We start from the raw sequence: 26314 nt of genomic DNA on the forward strand, positions 1-26314 counted from the left end.
CACAAAAATACCATTCAGCCCATTAAAATTAAATGGCTGAGTGCTATTTTTGTGGAAAGCTATCGTCAATCGGGTTGATGGGCACTTCCCACAAAAATACCATTCAGCGCCTAATATAATTAATGGCTCAGTGCTATTTTTGTGAGAAGTCACCGTCAATCGAAATTTCGAAAAATATGAGAGAAATTCGAAAAGGAAAGACAAAACTATCATTAAATAATGTTTTCTTATTTTACCTATGCAAATATGTTATAGTTTTTTAATTTATATTTTAATTTGTAATTATAACAACCAATAAGTGTTCTTATTCTTATAGCTCGGTTCCTTTACGGAAGTTGTGATAATTAGATCGACGGTCAATTCCCACAAAAATACCATTCAGTCCATTAAAATTAAATGGCTGAGTGCTATTCTTGTGGGAAGTCACCGTCAATGTTAAAAACAAAAGAATAGTCCAACATACGCAATTACTAAAATTTCCATAACGGAACGGAGCTATAAGAATTAAAGTACTTATTTTATTGGTTACTGTAATTTCATATTAAAAAATAAATTAAAAAACTATGTTATATTTGCATATGTAAATAAAATGAAAAAAAAATATTTAAGGATAGCTTCGCCTTTGCTTATCGAAATTTCAAACTCTTTTCATATTTCTTCTTTTAAAAATAAAATTCAATTTTGGGAGTTGTTGAATGATGACGGATCTAATACCATATTGCTGTATAACTGCATGACATTAAGATCATACAATTTCGAAATAATGCAAATTAGATTAACGATAGCAACTCAAATTTTGTATTCCAATTTGTCAAAGCCAAACGACAGCTAATAAAGTCAAAAAAAAAAAAAGACTCAAAAGACGAGTGGCGGTCTATTTTTCAAGTTTTAGTTTTTCTTTTTAATAAAATAATGAAAAACAATTTAATCAAAACAAATAAAAATATTTTTAAATAGTAAATACTTCTACAGAAAATATAAAAAAAACATTTTTCCTCAGTTGGAAACTCTGTGAAAAGAATAAAAATCATATTTTAAAGCTTTGGCCTGGTTTTTTTTTAAGTGTTTGTTCCCTCCAAAAAATTATTGAACTTGTATTATAAATTCAGCTTTGTAAAGTTAAATAATCAAATTTATAAGCATCAGTAACGCTTTATATGATAAATATAAAATTTAGAAAATTTATTTGTAAATTAAATTAAAAAAAAAATAATTTAAAAACCAAAAAATGCCAATTTGTACGCGAGAAGGTTTTGAAACCTCACCAAAAAATCCAAATGAAATATTTAATGACAATGAATTGGTATTCTATTGCGAAACCACCAAACAAATTTTTAGAGAATATGAGTAAGTTTTTTTTTTTTTTTTATAAAACACAAAACTAATATTAATAATATAAATACAAAATGTGTTCAAGATTTAAAAAAAAAAAAAAAAATTGTGGAAGAATGTTAAAGTCGATGAATTTTCCATGGGGATAGAGAAAAAAAAATGTATGAGGCATATTACAAGAAAAGTATTTAAACGCGCAACATTTAATAGCACCCCATGTAACAGTTAGGACAAGGCACAATACGGCTGTTTTATATTTTTCAATGAGAATTATGTTTCTTCTACCTTGATTTTTTGTTATTTTTATTTTTTCTCTTATTGAACAAAATGTGTTTTTGGAGTATTGCGAACTGTACAGTCAAATAAAAGGAAAATAAAGCTAGTTATTAAGGAATCATTAAATGTCTAATTAAGAATTTTGATTTTTGTAAATTTTGCTCAACATAATTAATTTTCTTTACCTTTTCTACTTTGATGGTATAAATATATTTAAAATTACTATTACATATCATTGTTACACAAAAGTTATTTCAAGAAATTTTAATTTATATCAATTAAAACAAAAAATAATTACAAAAATCACAAATTTTACTACACAAAATTCTTGCTTGAATTATAATTTAAAAACATTAAGCTTTCATATTTTTACTTTATTATAGGTTAGCTTTAGTAACCTTTCCTAGCATTTTGTAAAAAATATAATTAGGCAGCAAGGTTTTCAAATATCGTGAAATTAATACTGACTAAAAAAAACATATACGATAATTAAGTACCTTCTTATTCTTAAGAAATATTTGTTACTTATTCAGTTTTTTTGCAAGAATTTATCGTTAATTATAATATATTTAAAGATTTTGAACTTTATTCTAAATTATTTTTCTTCTCAAATTTTAAATAGAATTTTAAAGTTTTTAAAAAAATTTCAAGTATGTAAAGTTTCAAAAACTTATTCTTTCAATAATTTTAGGGATTACTTTCGTCATGTAATGCTTATAAACTCTACAATATGGCAATGTGAAGAAACCGGTAAGGAAAATTTAACATACGCTGAAGCCCTTTATAGCGAAAAAAAAGCACGTAAAAAAATTGAGACTTTTAAAGATATACTACGTGCCCCAACATTAATTGCAATTGCACGAGCTTCACAATCTAGTTTTAAGGAAATCAACAATATTGTTTATAACCTTTTACGAGATCGATTTTTCCGTGGGGAACTTATTCAAGCAAGTATATCGACTTCAGCGAACACGTATCATGAATGTCGAGTTATTGATATAATTAAACCAAATGATGCTCAGGATAATCAAGTAATAGACCCTAACAAAGTTACATATAAGTTACAAAAAACAACTGGTACACAATTGGATGCTATATTTGCAGTACCACCACAGAATATTCGCCGTAATCGTAGTGATTTTTCTCAAGGAAATTTACAATTGTTCATTAAAGATAGTGTACATCGTGTTCAAGGAATTATTAAACCAAAACCTGAGCATTTTAAAAAATATGTTACAGATAAAAATGTTAACTGGTCCAAATTATTTGTTGGTAGCTTACCAGAATGGATACCAGCAAAACCCAAAAAAGAACCGTCGATAAAAAAAAGTGAAAAGTTAAAGAAAGATGATGAAAATGGGTTAAAAGATAAAAAGCAATCCTCAATTTCAAAATATGTTGTTAAATCAGATGAAATTGATCCAGAAGAAAAGCTTAAAAAAGAGCAATCTTTAAAGGAACAAATGGAAAGACTTCGTAAGGAGAAGGAAGAAAAAGCAGCTGAAATCGAACGTAAACGAATGGAATTGTTAGCTAAAGTTGAATCGGAGGTCAACAGGTTTGTAAAGTAAAATTACTTTTAATTTTATATATTGAATTAATTCCATTATTGAAGGATTATGGTACGCGGAGACGACTTGGAGCGCGAAGATCAAAAATTGATGCCAAAATATCGTCCAATACACTCCCTAGTACCTATAAAGTATTTTGGTGATTTATTATATTGTAAGGAATTTTTGCATTCTTACGTAGGAATACTAACATTAACAGAGGCTTTTAAACCGCATATAACATTTCATGAAATTACAAGAGCATTTACATGCAGGGAAGTGGCTGGACCACTTTCTGATATACTTATTTGTTTACTTGGTTCAATTTTTTCACTTCAAGGTGAAGAAGAAGAAGAACAAAGTGTAGAATATCAAAAACCGAAAAATAATTTAGAGAATGAGCCATTTATTTCTATACGAAATGCTACAGAAACCCATTTTTATGTGAAAAAAGCATTTCAGCAAAAACTAAATGATTTACCTGTAGATTCGCAAACTTTGAGTGAAGTTCTTCGTTTACATTTACTAGCAAGTGGAGCTGGTATTGACGAAAAAGCAGAACGGTGGCGTTTTATGTATAGGAATGGCTACAGCATTATGGAAGATCCTGGTTTAGACCTACGAATGTCTCAACCACATATATTGAGAGCTTTGAGATATTATACAGTTTATCAATTGCCAATATCTGATATATTGAAAATTGTCAATTGTTTAATCTCTCAAATTATGACGTATTCAAGCACATTAAATGTTATTGATGAGAGAATGGAAAATATTGTTAAAGCACGTTCTAAAATTCGTTTGTTATTGGCAAACGAAAACAAGCGGTTAAGCAATATAACATCTGAAAAAAAGAAACTACAGCAGCAATTTCAATTAGAATGCTTTGAACAAAAGGATAATCTTGAATTTCAAGCTCAAAAGCAGACCAAACAAGAAGAGCTACACAAACAAATTGAATCAATTGACGCTAAAGCCTTAAAGGAAAAGCAAAAATTTGACATTGAGCTATCCAATGAATACAGTAGTATTTTTAATTTTATGGTATATTTAGGTAAAAATATTATTTCCAATAAGTTATAGGCTTTTACTTAACATTATGCAACTCATTTTAGGTTCAGATAGAGCATACCGCAAATATTATGTTCTGGAATCAATAGCCGGAATATTTATTGAGCATCCTACAGAATGTAACGACCACTGTTTAAAGAATCCGCCGAAAAATTCACATTTACTTCTTAATGCACCGAAAAATAAAAAAGATTTACGTACTTTCCTTACTCAGCATTACAATAAAATTGAAAAAGAACAGAATTTAAAGACATGTATCGCGAAAAGTGTAAAAAAGGAAGTAAACGATCTAGAGGCAGATAAAGAGAACTTGGAAAATCTACCAAACGGTAAAATAAATGGCTTGCCTAATGGCGAAGTAAAATTAGGGTTAACAAGTGAACCAACTACCGGATCCACTACGCAGTTAACTAATGGGGATATAAAGCTCGAAAATGAGGAACAAAAGGAACCTACACAGTATGAATTATATATGTGCACTGGAAATTCAAAACATTGTATTGTTCATGACGAAAAAAATCCAGACCGAGTACGGTGGTCATACTTGTATACTGAAGAAGAATTTGATGCTCTTGTAGATTGTTTAAATTCTTTAGCAGATAGAGAGTCATATTTAAAAGATCAATTGATAACCTATAAACCATTTTTAATAAAACACATTAAAAAATGTCCTATAGATTATTTGAATTTAGAAGAAGACTCTACACGCTTAGCACGTTTTAAAACACAAATGATTAATGAAACAAATAGAAAGTACGCAAACTCCAATTTTGGAATGCCAGTCAACAGCGACCTCAATGAAGTAATGTACAATGCATTAGTAGAAAAAATTATGCAATTGGAAGTGGACATAACAACTGGGTGTTTGGGTAAAATGAAAGTGAATAATATATCGAAATGGCGTGAAGACTTAGCAGATAAAAAATATGAACCTCAAGTAGAATTAATTTGGGGTCCAGATGACTCTCTCTGTAAAAAGGCTGGAGATCCAGGTGATAGTTTAGGTGATACTATGGAAATTGAGTCTGAAGATAGTAGTGATGAAAGTATTTGCAATTACGAATCTCCAGAGCTTAAAAATTTAGTTACAAATTTAGCGTCCGCTTTACTGCAAATCGGTCAAAGTATAGAACAAAAGTTCTTTAAAGCTCCATTTGGTCTTCAAAAAGAAATAAGAGATAAAGAAGAACGAAAAATTCAGTTAGATAAAGCCACCCTAAAGCTTAAACATTGGGAGAGATCTTTAATGAATGCAGCGAGTTACTCCTCAGTATTCTTACATTTAAACGTATTGCATGACTCAATAAGATGGAATAGATCTACAAATCGTTCAAATTGTATAATTTGCCGTAGGCGTGGTGACGCTGAAAAATTGCTTCTGTGCGATGAATGTAATGCCGGAACACATATGTTCTGCTTGAAACCCAAATTAAAAGTATGTTGTTGTAAATCTTTCAAATGTTTATATTATTTTAAATTTGAAATATTTCCAATTTTAGAAAATTCCTGAAGGTAACTGGTATTGCAAAAGATGTGTTACAACATATGGATTTAAAAATGTGTTTGATGAAGAAACAAAAAAACGGGGCAGAAAGCGAAAGCAGTTTATGCCCCAAGTTAATGATTATGAAGATGATGACAGTAAAAGTAATTCATCACGGGGCTCCAAAAAGATTAGCAAAAGCAAACGTAACTACGATAGTGAAGATGATGAAGATTTCATACCAGAGAAGGACAGAAAACAAAAAAAAATTGATGATTTATTTAAAAAGAATAAGAGAGGAGTCCAATATGTTTCAGAAAATGAAGAGAACGAAGAAGAAGTTGATAATTCTACAGATGAAGTTGAAAACGAAAATGAAACTGATGATGAAAATAGGGATATTGAGGAAAATACTAAAGATCTCGAAGAAGACTCAGAAGAATCAGATGACGATGTAGAAAGTGAAGAAAATGAAGAAAACCAAGAAGAGTATGAAATCATTGTTTATATGAAAAATGTGTTAAAATTTTGTTTAATTTAAAACAGAGATGAAGAAGAGGCTTGTCATATTTGTTCGTATGATGGAATAGAGATCACTTGTGGTGGATGTTCCAAACAATTTCATTTGGACTGTATTGGATTGAAAAGGAATCCGCGAGGACAATGGAAGTGCACGAAATGCAAAGAAAAAGATGATAAAAAGAAAAAAATACAAGAGGAAGTTTATGGTAAGTAGGCCCAATTGAAAAATGCGAATTACAATTTTAAATTTATTTCAGAATCTGATTCGGTGGAGAGTTCAAGTGACGATGAACCTTTAGTTAAACGTCAAAAAAGAAATACAACAGAAAAAAATAAGAAAAGCCAAAATAACACTAACAACATTTTGAGAAGTTCCACTAGAAATTCAGGGAAAGTGAATAAAGACGAGGATACAAAGCAAACGAGGAGAGGGAGAAGAACTGGTGAAAATTTACCATTAAACAGTGTTGTGTTATACGATCTCTTAGATGACATATCCAAAAATGAAAATTCATGGCCTTTCCTACGACCCGTATTACAATCAGAAGTACCTGATTATTATGAAATAATAAAAAGACCAATGGATTTTGCTAAAATAAAATCAAAATTAAATATGGGACACTATCGCATCAACGAAGAAGTTTTAAATGATATTCAACTAGTTTTCAAAAATTGTGATGCCTATAACACGGAAGGAAATGAAATCTATGTGTAAATATAACAATATTTTTATTATTTTCAATTTAGTTAATATAAGTAACTCTGTAGTACGATTTGTTTTTTGAATACTAATAATTTTCTTGTCGAATTTCTCAAACTAATTGAAAAAAAAGTAAAACGCTTAATTTTTATGAAAAACATTTTTAAATTTGGAATTTGCAAAAAAACAATTTTAAAAGACCTCTCTAACTAACATACATAGATAAATAATATGTACATACGATTATATTTGCAAAATTTTTATATATTAAATCACAAAAAAAAATTAAATAATTTATTTTTAGCGCTGGAGCAACATTAGAACGTTTTATAATGGCAAGATGTAAAGACTTAAACCTACCATTTAAACCGAGCGATATGAATACATTATGAATTCAACAACTATAATTTGAAAATTTCTTCTACAATAATAAATTATGAAACCTAAGTATATGATAAACATAAAATAAGTTAAAATCTTGAATAAACTTAAGTAGATCTAATAACTAATTCCTCCATAAATACATAGATTTTGATATAACGCCATCAATGCGAAACACAGTTACAAAGAATTAAAGGAGGATATTAATTTTTGCAGGAAAAAACATAACATAAATATTTTAAAAAAATCAAACTAAATAAAAAAATCAAACTGTAATATTAAAATTATGGAAATAATTAAAAAAAAATAAGTATATAATTTTAGTTGCTATAAAATACATTATTTTTTAAGATAATAGTACATAAATGTTTTGATTCGTAAGGTTAATATAATTTTCTTTTATTTATTATGTCAGCCACAACAGATTTGGTTTACATTTACATTGATTGAATCTTGAATGCAAATGTACTATTAAAATATGTATAAAAAAAATTAACCAGTTAAGTTATTTTACAAAAACTTTCTTTTCATTTATACGAATTTGTGAAAGGATTTTCCAATATATCTCTACAATAATTTATTTTTAAAGTAAGAGTGGTCATTTACATTCAGTTAATAAAATATAAATGTTTACATTTTTTTATATTATTTATGAAATTATATGAGATATTAAATTATTAAAAGTAAACGTAGGTTTGAATGTATAATATTAAATGTAGATATAATAAACCTGGACTACCTTCATATAAATGTAATACATCCAATTTGAACGGGCGAACGAAAAAAAGCAATATTTGTTTTTTTTTATATATATATTGTGGTACTGAATAATTGTTATATATACATGAATAAAAACAAAAAAATCTAAATATAACAAGATTGTAGAAACTTCAAGATTCAATACTCAATTAAAAATTCAGAAATCATAATATGTTCGAAATGGTTTAATATGCTTTAGAATATTGCTGTAATGTGAATTTGAAATCTTTCGTCAAATAATGAAAATTAGTTAAAAAATTTTTCATTTATTTTTTTTTTACACAAATAATTTTTAAGTAATCCGTAATATTAAATGATGATAAGTCAGTAAAAGGAATAATAAATACGTTGTACACTATTTTTTTTTTTAATTTAATGAAAAAAAATATTCAAAGATGAAACATCGAAGAATTCACAAAAGTTTTGAAAAGCTTTGCAACATTTGAAATCGTTATCACAAAAACTTAAAGAAAAAATAGTTGGTAAGACATACATATCGTTGAAAACGCCTCGAAAAGTTTACATGTTTTATTCATAAATTAATGTTTATGCAGGATTTTCTTATTCGCCCAATTTGAGTGAAGGCAATTTGTTTTTGTTCTAACGTCAATATCACGATTTCATTTATGTTTTAAGTGACTATGATCGTGCATACAGATAAATTCAATACTTAAATAGAAAAGACGTATATAAAAGTATGCACCTATATATTACATAATTTTCTTTTAATTGATAGTTCTGTATGTAACACCTGCATACATAAAAACTCGTCATGCACATAACATAACACAGCAAATAAATTTGCTTTCAAATTGGATTTCCTTTAGCAAAATTCTAGTTATATAACGGGTCTTTATAGTTTATAAAGCTTGAAAAATCTTTGAAAAGAGAAACAATGACGTAATCCGCAAAGGGGAAAAATTTCTCATTTAGAAAAAAAATAAAGTAGGCGGAAAAGTTGAAAAAAACTTTATGTTTGTTTGGGATAAAACTTGAAAGAACTTGAAGCATTGAGAAAATGAGAACGTCATCATTTTCTCTCACTTTTCTCCAGAAAGTATTATCCCCCGATGCTTTGCATGCAGAAACTCTTTAAAGTTTTTTCAAGTTTTATAAACTTTCTCATACCAGACAGACCTAATGTGTATGTACATATGTGTTTTTACACTTGCAAATATGCAACTAACATAAAGGATAGAAAAAAACATATTTTGCGTTCACAGCATTATACAATTAATGTTCCATTTAGCTGTCATCTTCAACTATCATTTTGATCATTTATTTTTGCATCTAAAAAAAAAATTTATACAAACGTATTTTGAGCACAAATTTTGAATAAGTTTTTTAAATATCCACAATCTATGTAAAATTTTTAAATAGATCTCGAACGAGTCTATCGACTTCATCTCAACTGGCCATCTTAGAAATGTAGCAAAAAAGCAAAATTAAAAATTGCTACATGCGTTTTGTTTCCAAGTTTGCCTATAGGGATAGTCAACAGAAAATGTACATTGGCAACATTTTCTACATCAGATTAATACTAACTTCATATAGTACTTTAAATAAACAACAGATGGTGCGGCAGAATGTAAACAAATCGCTTCAGCTGATTTTATTTATAAGTTGGTAGGATTAAAAGCATTGTATATACATACAAACATATGATATATAAATGTATATGCACAAGAAAACTTTTTTATTTTACACTATTGCTGACATGAATGTGTTTGTAATTTTTTCTAGATATGCCAGAGATATACCACAAACATCTTCATATACATTATAGGAGTTTATGGATATACCCACATAATATGTACACAAATTTAAGTAAGCCGTATTCATGTATTAAAAAGAGAAACAGAAAAATATTAAATAATACGAAAAAATAATGAGTATATACAATATGTGTATTTCAATTTGATTTATTAATGATAAAAGTTTCGTATGCACATATGTATGTATGTAGTTTAAAATCTCATGAAAAATGTTGATTCCAAAATATTTATTTTAAAAAGAAATCTAATCTTATGATTCAGTCTTATAAATACTTAAATAGCCTATGTATTTAACACTTTTATATATTTGTTTTGTACATACAACATAAGACCGTTTTATCTGTATATGGAATAACGAGGTACAGGGTGAGGTATATAAGTAATGGAAAGATCATTTTATCGATTTATTTTTTCTACGTTTTGTTAGATTTATGTACATATATTACAAAAGTAAATGTATAAATATGGGTAAATGGTAAATTCAAATATATATATGTATGTATATATGCATGAACATATTTATGACTTTTTCATCAATTCTGGATAAATTGCATATAAATGTGAATATATATACATATGTACACGGTATGCAAAAATATTTAAATTACGAATCGTAAAACATAATTATGTATATAATATTTATATACATATGCATAAAAAATATACTTTACATATTATATAAATAAAAGTAAATAAAACGTACAAAAGTATATTAAAATGATATATGCATTTACATAATGCAATTAAACTAATTCAGTTTTTAAAATAAATTTCGTTGCTTACACGTTGTAGCTTTGCATTTATTTTACACTTTACCCGTAAATTTGTGTGCGGATTGAATATGTAAATACATATATACTTTTACATAAATTAATGTGTAAAAATATAGTATTCAAATATTTATTATTCCTTCATAGTTCAATTTGAAGTATAAAGAAATGCTTTATTTTTACGAAACTGCAATTTTCACTAAACAAAAAATGAAAAAATTGGACTTAAACAAATGACAATGTTAAAAAATGCATATGTATTAATTTAAATTAACTGTAAGCAAAGTAAAGTGAATAAAATAAAATTAGTACTTATTGGAAAAAATAAGTACTAATTTGAAACATCACAATACATACTCTTGGGTGTAAATTCAATATTTTAAAATTATTTTCTCCTATTTCTGTCGTATTTATTGAATACTATTTAAATTTTAATCAACCAAACAAATAATATCGGCTTTCAATATAACTCACTCTGACAGTCAGTTATACTGACAATAACTTAAATTTTCAAATTTTTATCGAGGTTTGTGTCAGAGTATCTTGTCAAATTTAGAGCTAATTAATGTTATTTCATGATTTTTCTAATCTGTAATTTTTTTTTTTGGTCACGTAGGTGCTATAAAAAAAGAACAATATAAATACTTTGTTTTGACTATTCTGTGGTAAAAAAATGAGCGTGGATTTATTTTTGACAAATATAATTATGTTCCGTGGTTAAAAAAACAAAACAAAAACGTTCTATATTATACGAAAACTGCCATGTAGTAATTATTCTTATAATTATATTCATAATTCATTTAAAATATTGTTCGAAATATTATTTTTGACAATTCATGAAAACATATCATTGAAAAGTTTCACATTAGGTCCGTCCAAGAAAAGTAATTTATTATAATGCAATACACATAATGTATTATAATAAAAAGCGTTCAAGATGGAAATTTGACAGCACGAAATACGTAATGTGCCCGAAATCTTTTGAATTTATTTTATAATTTTTACAAATAAATATGTATCAAGTAAAAATTTATTGGTACAAGTTCAAAAGTCACTTAAAGAAATGCTTACGATTATGTGAAACAGTTGATAACGTTAAAAAAACAAATAAATTTTTTATATTTACTTTGTTATTTATTGAAGTTTTTTTTTGATTCATATTTTAAAAAAAAAAAATTGGATTTTTTGTGAACTTATTGACAAAATTACCCTAATTGATTATTACAAATTTTTACACACCCTATAGTTTAACAGTAAAAGTATCTAATAGAGTAGAAAGAATGCACAAACACATTTGCACTTATGTTGGTTGGTCGAAGAAAGAAGAAAAGGAAAATATAATACAAAATACAAAAAAGAAAAATAAAAAAATCGTGAATTTTGCAGTCATTTGTGTGAATCGGTAATTTGTCAGAAGAAATATTTTAAAATATAAAATTTTTTTTATTTCAAATTTCAAAAATTTACAAAAAATATAAAAAAAAACAAAACATTTAATAATTAATTATTTTGGATTTGTGATCTACCAATTCATATTATAAAAAACTATTTTAAAAAAAATTGTTTTAATGGAATTTTTGACAAATGAACAAGATGTCGTCGTCAAAACTGCGACTAAGAGGTGTAAAATAATAATGAAAATTTTTACCGTGAAGTAAATGTTGATTTACATCCATTTAAATAATAGAATATTTATAAGAAAATAAGTTTCTTAAAGAAAAAATATTTTTAGTGTATATAAGTTGTTAAAAATATGGTTTGAAATTCAATTCCTTTGGGGAAAACAATATGAATATACTACCTAGATAATTTGATTAGTGAGAGCTTTCATATGACTTGGAAAATCATCGAAATTCATCATTGTTATTAAATTTTTTTTTTTGTGGAACTTGCCAAATTATATTTTTACATACTTAGCTAATTTCGAAATTTAAAAATAATATTGTATAACTTATATTCGTTATATAAAAAAAAAAAACAAAATCATAAAAAATTTCGCAATAACTTTAAAAAATAAAAAATAAAAGTGATTTCTTAGGACATTATCATATTAAAAACTTTTCTCTTCTCTTTATATTCAAAATAAAGCCGACTCTATTTTAGTACGGGTACTAAGTGTTTCCTTTGTAGTAAAAAAAAAAAAATATAAAAATGTCTACATCACCAGGTCCAAATTTATTTAATCAATTAACTAGCCGTCAAATGAATTCCAGATTTGGTGGTATATTTCCATCAATGATATTTAGAGAACGTTTAAAAATTGGTAAGTAAATTTATTTTAAACATAATTGTATAAGTAGCTACTTACATACATACATACATACGTTTTTTATAATCTTTTGAAATTAATATCTTTCATGAGAATATTGAATCATAAAATGTAAGTATGTATATATGTTCATATATATTATGTACTTGACTTTTTTCCACTATGCATGCACTTACATACAATATACATAACTATAATGTACATATTATATACACTTAGAATATATATTTAGAATATATATTATATATACTTATATACATTATTACATATAAATAATATGTATATGTAAAATAAATTTAAGTCAAGGTGGCCAGATCAACATAATTAAAGAAAACGGTGTCTATATATTATGTACTGGTCAAAATCTCTTTCATGTACATACATACATATATTCGTGCACATATTATATATATATTTTTGGGATACCTGACTGACAGGGTATTAATCAAAATAAACTAACAAAATTTCCAATATGTTTATATACAAGGGTGTTGTTATACATTTAATTGGTAAATTATATATTGCAAAATGAAAATCATAAGATCTACAATTCATAAAAATGGGGCTACCTAGATTTAAGTTATAAACCCATATTTCATTTAACTAACCAATTATAATACATATTATGTACATTTTTGAATATATTACGTATGCAAGAGCTTCGAAATATAGACAATTCGAAACGTTTGCGTAATATGTTTATATATTCGTGTTCTACGTAGTTTATACGTATCTCAGGTCAGATAAAAAATAAATTTTTATTAGAATTCCCGAAAGAAATTTGAAAGCAACAAGTTTTTCTCTCATTCTTTCTCAAATTTTTACTCAGTTATGTTGCTAAAATATAATCAATTTTGTCTCACATGCTTTTTTTACCAACAGTTATTACTCGTATTTAATTTTTTGACATGTGGTAAGTATTAATTTTAACATATACTTGCCTACTTTGACGTTGTCAAAAAAAAAAAAAAAATTATATTTTAATCGAGTCATTTTAAAACTAGCCTCGAGTCGGCTAATTTTTTTTTGTTTCGTGAAGGGGCAACAAGTTTTACTTAAAAATTTAAAAATAAAACAAATTTTCCAAACACAAAAAAATAAGTGTAAGATTGTGTTTTTATGTTTCTTTTTAAATTGTAACTTTTTGAAATGTATACGTACATGTTTGTAAAATATTTTAAGAGTTAGTAAATGAAATTGTCACTACACTTTACATTTTAGGCATAATCATACAGCAACACGAATGAATTTTATATTTGCACGGTATTCGAGGTTTTAAAAAATTAAAGTTTGAAACAATAAGCTGTTCTATAAAATTTAATTTTAGTTTATTTTGTAACTTATCCATTTAAAGGTGAACTATGTAACTACTTAGATTCTGTAGATGTGTCTACTTATGTATATTATGTATAATAATGTTTAAACATACATAAGTATTACGGTCATTTTCTCATATTTTTTGCTTTATTTTAGTTGCAACAATTCATTTTTAAGGCAAAAATTCGATCAGTCCTAGCACCCTAATTTAGTCATGAAGTTTATGCATTGTGCACATAACTACATAATATGTATATATGTATATATAATATATATGTAAGGTATTTAATCACTTATGTATATATAGGAATGTAGCTTATAATATATATAAAACATAATATTATAATGATTGAGTGTGATTCAAATATATATATATATATATATATATATATACATGTATGGATGTATGTAATATGTAAGTTTTTACATATTTAGGTAAAATTTTTTCAGAAAAATACAAAATGGTTTTAAACGGGGTATAATTTTACGTATGCACATATTATAACGTACGATGGTTTGATTTATATACAGATGTAAATTTTTATATATATTTATACATATGTACGATTGCATAAATAATATATTTTTATGTGCAGATAATATCTTAGATACATATAAATATACAATATGTACATATGTACTTAGAGATATGTATGTACATATGTATATACTTCTAAGTGCATATTATAATATGTATATAAATGTAGTATATAATTGTACAATAGATAAATATATATTATATAAGTTACATACTATATATATAGATTGTATGTACACGGTCATACTTAATTATTATTTTTGCATTGTTGGATTCATAGAGCTAAATAGGTACCTATTGCTTACATTTTATACTAATAATAAGTTTATTGCATACATATATATAATATTCACGTACATATGTATGCATATATATATATTTATTAAATACATCTTAAATAATTTTTTTTTAATAAAAATAATACCCGTCTAATGCAATTAGTTATTTTAAATACCCATTAGATATGTATATATACATATGTATAATATATATATACATATAAGTATATAGTGTAAAATTGAAATTTTGCATACTTATCAAAAAAATGTAGGTACATTATGTGTATGTACTATGTACCTAATGTACATATTTTTTCTCTTCGATTACTTACTTTATATTATTTATGTTTGTTATGTTTGTGTTCAAACATAAAAGTATTTTAATATAAAATATGTACATATAAGTATATGTAGTTGTTGTTCTGGGAGAATTTTTAACCAGCGTTTTAATATTTGATCGAAAAATTTTTTCTAAATTAAGCGAAATACGTTGTTGCTTTATTCTAAATTTTAAGAATTGTCGGATCTGCCGTAATTTTTTTGTGAATCATCATTCATTTTTGATGTCATCATTAAAAAATGAACTGTCAACAATACTTGCAATTTTGTATTGTAATTTACTTTCATCATTTTTCTTTGGTATGGTAGTTTTTGTCTTTCACTTATTTTTCTTTTTTTGTGACAATGATAACAGGGGACAATGATGTACATAATTCAAAGGTGAATACAATAAAAAAGGCCTTTCTCACTTTATTTTATGAATAAATTAATATTCACATACAATATATATACATATCTATTTTGTTAAACTAAAAATAAGTTAAAAACAAATTAAAATACAATTATGGTTTAATCTTAAAATTAATAAGTAAGTGATATAAATTAACAAAACATTCGAATAAGTATTAATACTTTATTTTCTAATTTTAAAGCTGCTTTCTGTTTATAATTAAGTTTTATTTTTAAATATAAACCGTCAAAGTGAGTATAGCTGGGTGTAGTAAAAACTAACCTACATGTAAGTCATTTGGCTTTCATCTGTTCCTTTGTATATACATAGGTTGGTGTAGTTGGGAGTGATATCTGAAATTATTACACATTTAGATTATTGTATTACTGCCTGAAGTTTTAATATTAAACACGTTTGCATCACAACGCAATTCATTTAATGCCTTAATCATCATAAATTTTTTTCTATTTTAATATAAAAGTTTTTTTTTTGCCAAAATTTTTGAATGATTTTTAAATGGTGTTATGCCAAAAATGCAATTTCATTATTTATAAAAAACTCAACACAAAACTAAGATCCATTATTCTAAATTTGGTTTTAAAAATGCTAATATCCCAACACTTTGTTTAACCTCAGTGGGCTTTGAATAGCTTTTTAAACGATACGAGTACAACTGATTTCTTCACAATTCTTATTTTTAGCACTTTTCCAAAAAAATTTTGAAAAAAAGTGCTTATTAGTTTCACTCTGTCCGTCCGTCTGTCCGTGTGTCTGTTTACAAAACTTCTACACCCTTGAAGATAGAGAGCTGAAATTTTGTATGTACATAGATCTTTACTAGAAACTTATTTCCGTAGAACAAAATTTTTACCTATCTCCCCCCTTCTAGGAGTTGCACCCCCCCAAAACCCTAAAACTTGCCTTTTTTTAATATTTGTCGCAATGAAACCATAAGCAGCTTGCTCCCCTAGCGCGGTATACTATAGTTAAACTTTAGAAAAACAAAATGGCTGTTCAAATTTACCGTTATCTAAAGTCCCTTTTTTCCAAATTTTTGATGTTGTTTTTCTTCTAGACCCCAGCCTGTAGTAGCTTGAAATTTTAGGGGCTTTTAGACATTAACAAATAGTTCATTTCCTTGGAAGAAAATTTTTTTCTATCTCCTCCCCCACTCAAGTTATCGTCTCCTGAAATTTGTAAAATTTGAATTTTTGACACCTTATATTTCCGAAACCGCAAGCTTTTCCAAATTTCTTTAAACGCAAAAAGCTAACGGTAAATTCCATGACATTAAAAAATATAATTATTTTTCTTAACTCACCCAATTAAACCTTAAACTCGAGCATTATGTTAACCCCTCTTTATATTAATTTTTGCTTTATTTGAAAGACTGCATGTACGCATCATCATAAATATATGCAATCCTAGAAATCGCTTTGTATATGAATGAAAATAATTTTAATAGTGTGATAGGTATACATGGACTGTATTTAAAAGCAGAATTTTCACTTGCTGAAAGGAAAAGTGCTACTATACAAACCATTGGTTTGACCCAACTTTATTTTATTTTATTAACACATAAGTATACATACGTATATCTGATATTACATATTGAGATTTTAAAATTTGATTAGTTCCATGATGTACTTACTGTTTTCAACGCTTCCAATTTTACGTAAACGTTTTTCTGCATTTTTTTTATGTCAAATACTTAATCACATAATGTAATTCGATTTTTCAATAAGTAATCTAATGCTGTAATTGTCAATATACAAAATTAAATTATATCTATGCATATAAAATTTGATAAATTTTATCAAAATATTGGGTAATTGGGGACGGACAAGGTGGATATATTTGTAAAATCTCTGCATTGGGGTCTGCCCTTCCTCTCTGTTGCGCGAGTGTGAGGCTATAACCCTTTTAAGAATAGGTTGCTTCGGGAGGGTTCGTGACTTTTTCTTATGTATTATGACTTTCTAAGCGGGCGTAATACTGCGATTCATAAGACGTCTAAAAATAGTGTTCGTGCAAATGGACCGGGAATAGCAAAATCGACAAATATCCTATTTGTCGAGATGGGTTCATCAAGAAAAATAAAATTTAAACGTTTTGCCATGAATTTTCTTACTATTTGTTTTATACTATGAGAATAATTAATGATGGCCTAATGTATTTATTTCAATTAGGATATACAAAATTTCTGGTAAAATCTCGGTATTTATTTTGCTGTTGAAAAATGTTTTTCACTCTTATTGTTTTTTTGTGGTACTGTATTATTTTGTAGTAATTTGTTGGACTTCTTTTGCGACTAAGACTGTATGGTAGCCATAAAGTTATGGGAAGGTCTTTTCGAATGTTCAACTGTGAAGGTACAGCACTTTTTCTGAAGTTTGATTTTTACCTCCTTTGACTGTTTTGAGTTCATCTGAGTTCATTTAATCATTTTTCGTATCCTTTAAGGTGTCATCTTCTTTAATATCGGTAAAGGTTTGTGGGTTCAGGTAAAATAAAAAATTTTGTTTCATTATTTTTATAAATGGCTTTAGAGAGTTTGCTCATTTTTGTCAATTTGTCAACAAAAAAAAATTCGAATTTTGTCATTAATAATACTTTAATAGGTAGTAAAACAGTATTATTTTAAAATTAACTGACCTTGTACGTATACGACAATATTATTAAATATTATTTTCGAAATTAAGCCATTTAGAATTGCTAGGTTTTGAAATTTTCTATCAAAAAGCTCCTTAATTATCTCGGAAGTAATGAATAAAAATTAAATGACAAAGTCTTTTTTTTTCGGAAATTATTTCTCAACTTAAAATTTGATTTACTAAGTAAGTTTACTTTGTTCGTTTTAAGAAAATGAGTTCTATTGTAATATTTAAAATTTTGAGAATATTGTAATATTTAAAATATTTTATCCATGTATTTCCGAATAAATTTTGACCATTTAACCTTACTTGGCGAAGTTTCTTTTAAGAAATTTATTTCAAAATTTTTTCCTTTGAAGCATATGTAAATAAATAAATAAAACCTTCAAGAATTATTCTTATCTAATATAAGTATAAACTTTTATATATAATACTTTCTTAATAGATAAAATGATAAAATTTATTTATTTTCAGCAAAAAATCTTTACAAAACTGATTTAGTTGGGCATTATGGTTGTGTCAATGCAATTGAATTTAGTAACGGAGGTAAATATTTAGTTTCTGGTGGCGATGATAAACGGGTTTTGTTGTGGGATGTTGAAAAATCGCTAGCTGGATATGCTCCGCCAATATCAATGGACAAAGAACATCAAAGTAATATATTCTGCTTAGGATTTGATAAAACAAATTCAAAAATATTTTCTGGTGGTAATGATGAGCTTGTAATAGTACATGATTTTGAAACGTAATATTTCCAAATAAAATTCAAAGTTCTGTTATAAAGATTTTTAATTTTTTGTAGGAAAAAAGTAGTTGATGTTTTCATACATCAAAAACCGGTGTATGGATTGTCAGTTGATCCAACTTGTGATAGTATTTTAGCAACTGCAAGTGAAGACGGAAAGATTACAATATATGATCAACGTAAAAGTGCAGCAGTACAAATATTTGGGAAGTTCGGTGGAAGTCGTCAAGCATCATTCCATGCAGTACAATTTCATCCATATGATGGACATTTTTTAGTAACTGCAAATACAAGAAAGGGTGCTGCATTTTGGGACATAAGATCCACATCGAAGTATATTATCAAACTGATATTTTCACTAATTTTTGAAGACTATTTATTTAATTTTTTACGTAGGCCATTAATCCAATATGGAGGAGAAGAAAATCAAAAAAGTTGTATGAGTGTTCGTTTTAATTCAACTGGAACTTTAGTTTTAGCACTTAGACGTCGCTTGCCCCCTATATTGTATAATACAAGTTCTGATTCGCCAATATGCCAGTTCTATCATCCAGATTATTATAATTCATGCACAATGAAGAGTTGTTGTTTTGCTGGGGAAGATGATGAGTTTGTTCTTTCGGGTTCGGATGATTTTAATTTATATGTCTGGAGGGTTGGCGATGTTGACTGTAAGTGATCAAGTTTTTGTTTAAAGTTTTTTAATAATATTTTGTATTAATTAAAAAGTTTTTGTACCAATATGCTGTATTTTTTTAGTGGAACAAAGTCACCAGTGGATCGAAAAAACTCAAATGGTGTTATATGGGCACAGATCAATTGTAAATCAAGTCAGATATAATCCAGAAAAATGTATTTTAGCATCATCAGGTGTAGAGAAAATTGTAAAGGTATTTTCTAAAACAATAAATATGTATTTAAACGCTATAATTATTATAATGTATATTACAATATATTAATACACTATATATTTTTTAGATGTGGAGCCCCTTTGAGCAAAAGTCTTGGACAGGTAGTCTTGTAGACGAAGCTACCGGTTCAGATAATCCACGAGAAGTATTTACACACGATGCCTATCTTTCTCTAGCAAGTGCAAATATGTCACATGATTATAGCACTCAAAATACCCAAGAGGATTCGAGAATGATGGCTTTTTTTGATTCATTGATACAACAAGAAATAGAACAATGGAATACAACAAATTATTCCTCAGATTCATGCCAATTTAGTAATGATAGCTCTGAGGAAAGAAGTACACGGCATAGTTCTACTGATGATTCAGATGAAGACGAAAACATTAACAGTTTTTTTATGAGTTCAAGAAGTTACAAAGAATTTTTATAATTTTGACAATTTCATAACTTATTTTCTTGCAGGTCGGAATCGTCGGGGAAGTGGCACATCAGTTAAGCCTCAACGCAATAAATATACAAATCGAATAGCTTATTTAATAGCAACAAAACGTAATACTCTTAGGCGTTTGGCATTAAAAGGTGCGTCTAATTCTAGGCGTCGTCAAAATATAGTTAAAACCAAAAAAAAAATACATCATCGAAATCACGCCGGTCAGAATGTGAGAACAAGTAGAAGTGGAAATTCCCAAAAACGCACCGGTCGCTATATGCCCTCTATGTCATTTAGAAATCGTACTAATTCAAATAACAGTCACAACCCTGATAGCACAGATTTGAAAACAATGCGTCAGAAACGTTATGATGCGATTTTCAGAGCATTAAGAAGAAAACATCGAAGTAGAAGGCATATTGGTAATTACGCATGCTAGTGATAGAAATTTTTTATTATTATTGTACTTCGTGTCACATTAATTTTAGATCCATCAGACAGTTCATCAGATGACGACGATGACATAGATGTAAGTTTCAATTACGAGCCATCAAGAACCACAAATATTGCTATACCAAGTACCAGTACTGGAATCACTTCCAGTGGTCGAGGTAAAAGTAAACATTATTTAAAAAATTTTGTTCATATACATATTAAATTGATTTTAGATATAATAATTCGTTTGAGGCAACAGGAACAGCTTCTTGATTCAGAATACTACGACGATGATGATGATGAAGATGAAAATGTCAGTCACAGCTCTACAATTCAAACTGCCCAGAACAATGTTAACAATAATAATATCCATAATAATCATAATGTCATCCGGGACGTAGTCTTGAATGGACGCACAAATTATAATATTAACAACAATCACAGTAACAACAATAACTATAACAATAACCGCAGGAATACTAATAATTCTTACAGAATGTTGCCATCTGAAAGTGATAATAGTTCTTCTAATGTAGAAACTGAAGCAGAAAATCTTCCTACTAACAATTATAACACTGAACCTAGTGGAGCAAATAATACAATTGCACTTACAGGGAATTTGCATAACAATATTCTAGTTGCTGAAAATGTAGAAAACAATGCAACAAATTCAATTGCTAACAATAATATTAATAACGAAAACAGTATCACGAGTAGTAATAATAATAATCGATATATTGATTATAGTAACAATCACAATATTGATAATAATAATAACAACAACATTAACTATAATTACAGTAACAATAACAATAATAATAATAGCAATGGTGATATTGTTAACATTAATAGCCATGCCACAAATATAAACAACAGTTGCATTTCAAACAGCGTTAATATAAATGACGATATAGGAGGCTTAAGTAATGTTAGCGAAAATAATCAGGGTGATTGTCACAATATTGGATCTGCAAGAAGTGATACTGATGTTACTCTTTACAATATTATCCACAGCGAGTCGCCTAACTGTAGCAGTTATAAATGTGATAATAAAAATAATGATAACAACAATGCAAATAATAGCACTAATAGTAATAATAACAATAATATTAATAACAATAATAATAACAATAATAATAGTAATAACAAAAATAATGGCAGTAATAATAATGATAATAAAAGCAACAATAGTAATAATAATAATAGTAATTGTAATAATAGTAATAATAATAACGATAATAATAATAATATTAATAATAATAATAATAATAATAATAATAATAATAATAATAATAATAATCATAACAATAATAATAAAAATAATAATAACAATAATAATAATAATAATAATAATAATAATAATAATAATAATAATAATAATAATAATAATAATAATAATAATAATAATAATAATAATAATAATAATAATAACAATAATAATAATAATAACAGTAATAATAATAGTAACAATATTAAAAACGTTAGTATTGACACTGTTGGTGAAGATATTTCACTCACCCGTAACAGGAACAAAGCTTATATGAACTGTTCCAACAACGAAATAAATAATGGTAATGATAGAGTTGAAAATTGTAATGGTAATAGCAATAATAGCAATAATACAAGTAACAATAAAACTATTAACGATAATGACAACAATAATGGTAATAATAGTAATAATAATAACTCTGATAATAATGGTAATGATAATAATAATAATAAAAATATTAGGGGTGATAGCTATAGATGTAATATTGATAACAAAAATATTACTATTAGTGATAATGCAATGGAAGATGATACCCCTATGCACAATGTATATGGTAAAAACTATAACCAGAGTATTGTATGTGCAAATAGACTTTCTAGGAAACGTATAGCACCAGACATATCCGTTGTAGGTGAATCATCTAATAGCTCTAATTTTTCTGCAAATAATGCTTCAGAAAATTTCAATGGCAAAAAAATCAAAAATTCAATTAATCCAAGTTTGGATGTATATTCAAGTCATTCAAACTCAAGATTATCAAGCAGTGATTATTTAGACGATGTTTCGAATTCATTTAGTAATGAGAGTTCAGACTGTTTCATTGGTAGTAGCAATAGTAATAATAACCATACAACAACAATCGGATTCAAGAAACGTCGAATTTCGACATCCGAATCTAAAGATACTAGTCATTTACGGTTAAGAATTGGAAATAGTAATATTGGTAGCAAAAGCTCAGGTGAGGAGACTATTAATGAAAATAATAGAAATTCGGGAATTGAAGAAATTTTTTGCAATAAACCAAACGAGAATAGCTTTGAGGAATATAATGATGTTGCCAATAGTAAAAATTTTTGCAATATTTATAAAACTGATAACAAAAGTCAAACCAATAACGATCTTGAACAAAATGGTGGAACCAAAAATTATAACAAATTTAATGGTTTCTCAAGAACTTTTATACCAATCAAATCTAATAGTGGTATGAATATTCCTGGGTTTACATCATCTTTAGCTAGAAATACAGGACATAGTAGCGAAAATGGTAACAATATTAATAATAACAATAATAATATTAATAATAATAATAATAATAATAATAATAATAATAATGACTTAAATAACAATATAAATGAAAATAACGAGAATAATAATACTGTCAATGACATTAATGAAGGCAATAACAACCTTGACATTATTAATGGGAATAACAATGATAATAATAATAATAATAACAATAATGATAATAATAATAACAATAAAAACAATGATTATAATAATAGTAATAGTGATAAATTTTCTATAAAATTATTTCACCATAATACAGCAAGAATTCGTAGGAATTATAGAAAAAGATATGCTGATGATTCTGAAAGTGATTAAATAAAAAATTCTTAAAATGAAAAATATTTTCTTTACCCATTATTGTGAAATCCACTTCGTTTCAACTATTTTTGTTCTGTATTTTAAAAAATATTTAATATTATATTGAATTATATTTGTACTTTTTCTAAAAATATTCACATTTGTTTGAATTATTAAAAATAAACGGGTGCTATTACAGCATTCTGAAATTCATATTTATAAAAATAAAAAGAACAATTATGGTTGATAATCTAATATTATACACGTGCGACATACAATATTAGATTATTATTTGATGTTACGAGAACATTTCTAAATGCTACCTGTCGCACAGTATAAGGAAAATCTTAAATTTGAAACAAAAATTATTAAGAACAAAAATAAAAAGAAATTGAAGTTCCAGAATTGAAGAATTGAGCTTCTTTGTAGTTTGTATACAGAAATTTACGGCAATTTAATTATATTGAAAATATAAATATAAAAGAAGTATGTAATGGAAACTTCCTGTATATTTATATTAATAATCTAAAAATTGGTTGGAAGCAGTTGCAGTCTTGTTTTAGTTTGATTTTAATTTAAATAGTCTTAAATCATACTGCGTGTCAACTTATTTCCATTATTTTTATATTTTATTTTATAATTAACTTAATTTTGATATTTGCTTCAGAGCTTTATCAAATTTTCTTCTAGCAATAAAGAAGTTATATTGCCTTAAAAACGGCGCAATCAAGTTTGAGTAAAAAGAAAAAAAATACTTTACGCCTAAGTTTCAATAAAAAAAAATTAATGGTAATACCTCAGTTTAATACAGTTCAGTTAATTTGATCACTGGTCTACTTATTAAAGTAGCCAACGGTGTGATTACTAAATATTACCGTTTGAACGGGGTTTGCCAAACATAAAAGATATCGTATCAATTCTTATTTATTAGCATTGCATGAATTATTCAAAAAAAATTCGGCTATATTGAAAGGTACACATATTAATTAATTTGCTTCATTAGAACTTGCTGTGTATTTTAAATATGAATTCGCAAACATACACAATGTATAATAATAAACAATTGCTAATGTATTATCCAAAATATTTTTGAGGTATTTTTATATTATTTTATCTGTGGCTTTTTTTTAAAATAACTTCGAATTCCAACTAAAATAAAAAAATAAATATGTATGTGATTTAGAAAATAATTTAAAAAATAGTGTAAAAAACAAGAAAGCAAATCTTATCTCTTAAAAATTTAAAACCCAAATAATCTAAATTTAATATATAATTATAAAAATGAAAAAAATATGTAAATAATATTATTATTATCATTATTATTGTAATTCTGTACAGCATATTTATTTATATTACAGTCACTCAAATAACGATATTTACAACATATTTAAATGGTTTTCCTTTTTTCATAATTTATACCGATATCTAATTTGTAATTTCAATATTACCGTAAATTAAAGAAAAACTAATTCAACTGTACGATAAACAACTTATAATATTATAATGGTTAATCAGTTTTTGTATGCGCAAATTTTGATTCTTTAATTTGTGAATTCATAGAATGGTTGTCTAATTATTTATTTGAGATTAGCTGTTCAAGCAAAGTTAGAGCGATGTATATAATAAGGGCTTATTTCTCAATATCACATTAAATCGAGATGAGATATGCATATATACATATATATATTCTCGTATATTTATAAAAAAATTTATGAAGGACTAATTTTACTTATAATATGTATTACAATAATAATTTGAATATTATTTTGAAGTATTTAAGATTTTAAATTGAAAAAATTAGATAGTCCATAATAGGTGACTAAAAACATTTCAAGTTTCTAAAAAAAAACCATATTTTCTTAATAAAATTTTCAGAATAATTTGCATATTGTTCAACATAAAAATAACAAAATTTAAATAATTTTGTATATAAAAAAATATATATATTATAAAACTATAAACTTTGTTAAACTGTTCTTAAAATTAAAGTATAGTTCCGAAACAAAGTGCATATTCATAATTTTAAACTTAACAAATAATAAGTAAATAGATAATATATTTCATAAAAAATTAATTATGTATATGTATATATTTTTGTAAAAATTAATTTAATCTTTTTTGAAATTGAAAATAATTATTTTTTCTGTATTTGAATTCAATTAAAAAAATTTACTTTTGTTTTGATATCATATCGATTCAAATATAGAATACTGAGATTCTGTGATTAAAAAGTTTTTCTTTACTAAAAATTTTCATATTGTGAAAATTCATTAATAAAAGAAAATGGAAATCAAACATTTGTACGTTGTTAATGTCAATACTTTTGCTTAAACTTTGCTACAAAAATAGAAATTGAAAAAAAAAATTGATTTATGTTTAAGCCAATATTTAGAATAGATATGAAATTTAAATAATTACATATATAAAACATTGATTCAATAATTCTTTTTTATATTACTATATTATATGAATAAATTAAAATAAAAAACCTTTGAAGACAAAGTCATGCATTTTTATTTATGCATTATTAT

The 26314-nt window shown here is 26.1% G+C and overlaps 2 protein-coding genes across 2 annotated transcripts; both read left to right on the forward strand.

Moving 5' to 3' along the window:
* Window positions 1-862: 862 nt before the first annotated feature.
* LOC129608806 (bromodomain adjacent to zinc finger domain protein 1A) lies at window positions 863-8401 on the forward strand. The gene is made up of 8 exons (XM_055520539.1): window positions 863-1347; window positions 2300-3166; window positions 3224-4212; window positions 4274-5664; window positions 5729-6201; window positions 6259-6440; window positions 6492-6945; window positions 7239-8401. The coding sequence occupies exons 1-8, from the start codon at window positions 1229-1231 to the stop codon at window positions 7324-7326; spliced, it is 4563 nt and encodes a 1520-aa protein (XP_055376514.1). The 5' UTR covers window positions 863-1228; the 3' UTR covers window positions 7327-8401.
* A 3612-nt stretch (window positions 8402-12013) lies between these two features.
* Window positions 12014-25658, forward strand: LOC129608795 (GATA zinc finger domain-containing protein 14). Its single transcript, XM_055520527.1, has 9 exons — window positions 12014-12882; window positions 18880-19150; window positions 19208-19483; window positions 19547-19821; window positions 19910-20040; window positions 20129-20474; window positions 20527-20916; window positions 20983-21105; window positions 21163-25658. Exons 1-9 carry the CDS (start codon window positions 12771-12773, stop codon window positions 23799-23801), a joined length of 4563 nt encoding a protein of 1520 aa, XP_055376502.1. The 5' UTR covers window positions 12014-12770; the 3' UTR covers window positions 23802-25658.
* The last annotated feature ends 656 nt before the right edge of the window (window positions 25659-26314 follow it).

The sequence above is a fragment of the Condylostylus longicornis genome, unplaced genomic scaffold (assembly GCF_029603195.1).
Source record: "Condylostylus longicornis isolate FDR11 unplaced genomic scaffold, ASM2960319v2 ptg000036l, whole genome shotgun sequence".
NCBI classification, from domain to species: domain Eukaryota; kingdom Metazoa; phylum Arthropoda; class Insecta; order Diptera; family Dolichopodidae; genus Condylostylus; species Condylostylus longicornis.

Bases quoted from the DNA above. Each gene is read 5' to 3' on its own strand.
- LOC129608806 (XM_055520539.1), top strand. From the start codon at position 1,229: ATGCCAATTTGTACGCGAGAAGGTTTTGAAACCTCACCAAAAAATCCA. The intron at 4,213-4,273 runs GTAAAAATATTA...AACTCATTTTAG, and splicing joins TAATTTTATGGTATATTTAG to GTTCAGATAGAGCATACCGC. The intron at 6,441-6,491 runs GTAAGTAGGCCC...AATTTATTTCAG, and splicing joins AATACAAGAGGAAGTTTATG to AATCTGATTCGGTGGAGAGT.
- LOC129608795 (XM_055520527.1), top strand. From the start codon at position 12,771: ATGTCTACATCACCAGGTCCAAATTTATTTAATCAATTAACTAGCCGT. The intron at 12,883-18,879 runs GTAAGTAAATTT...ATTTATTTTCAG, and splicing joins TAGAGAACGTTTAAAAATTG to CAAAAAATCTTTACAAAACT. The intron at 19,484-19,546 runs GTATATTATCAA...TTTTTTACGTAG, and splicing joins GACATAAGATCCACATCGAA to GCCATTAATCCAATATGGAG.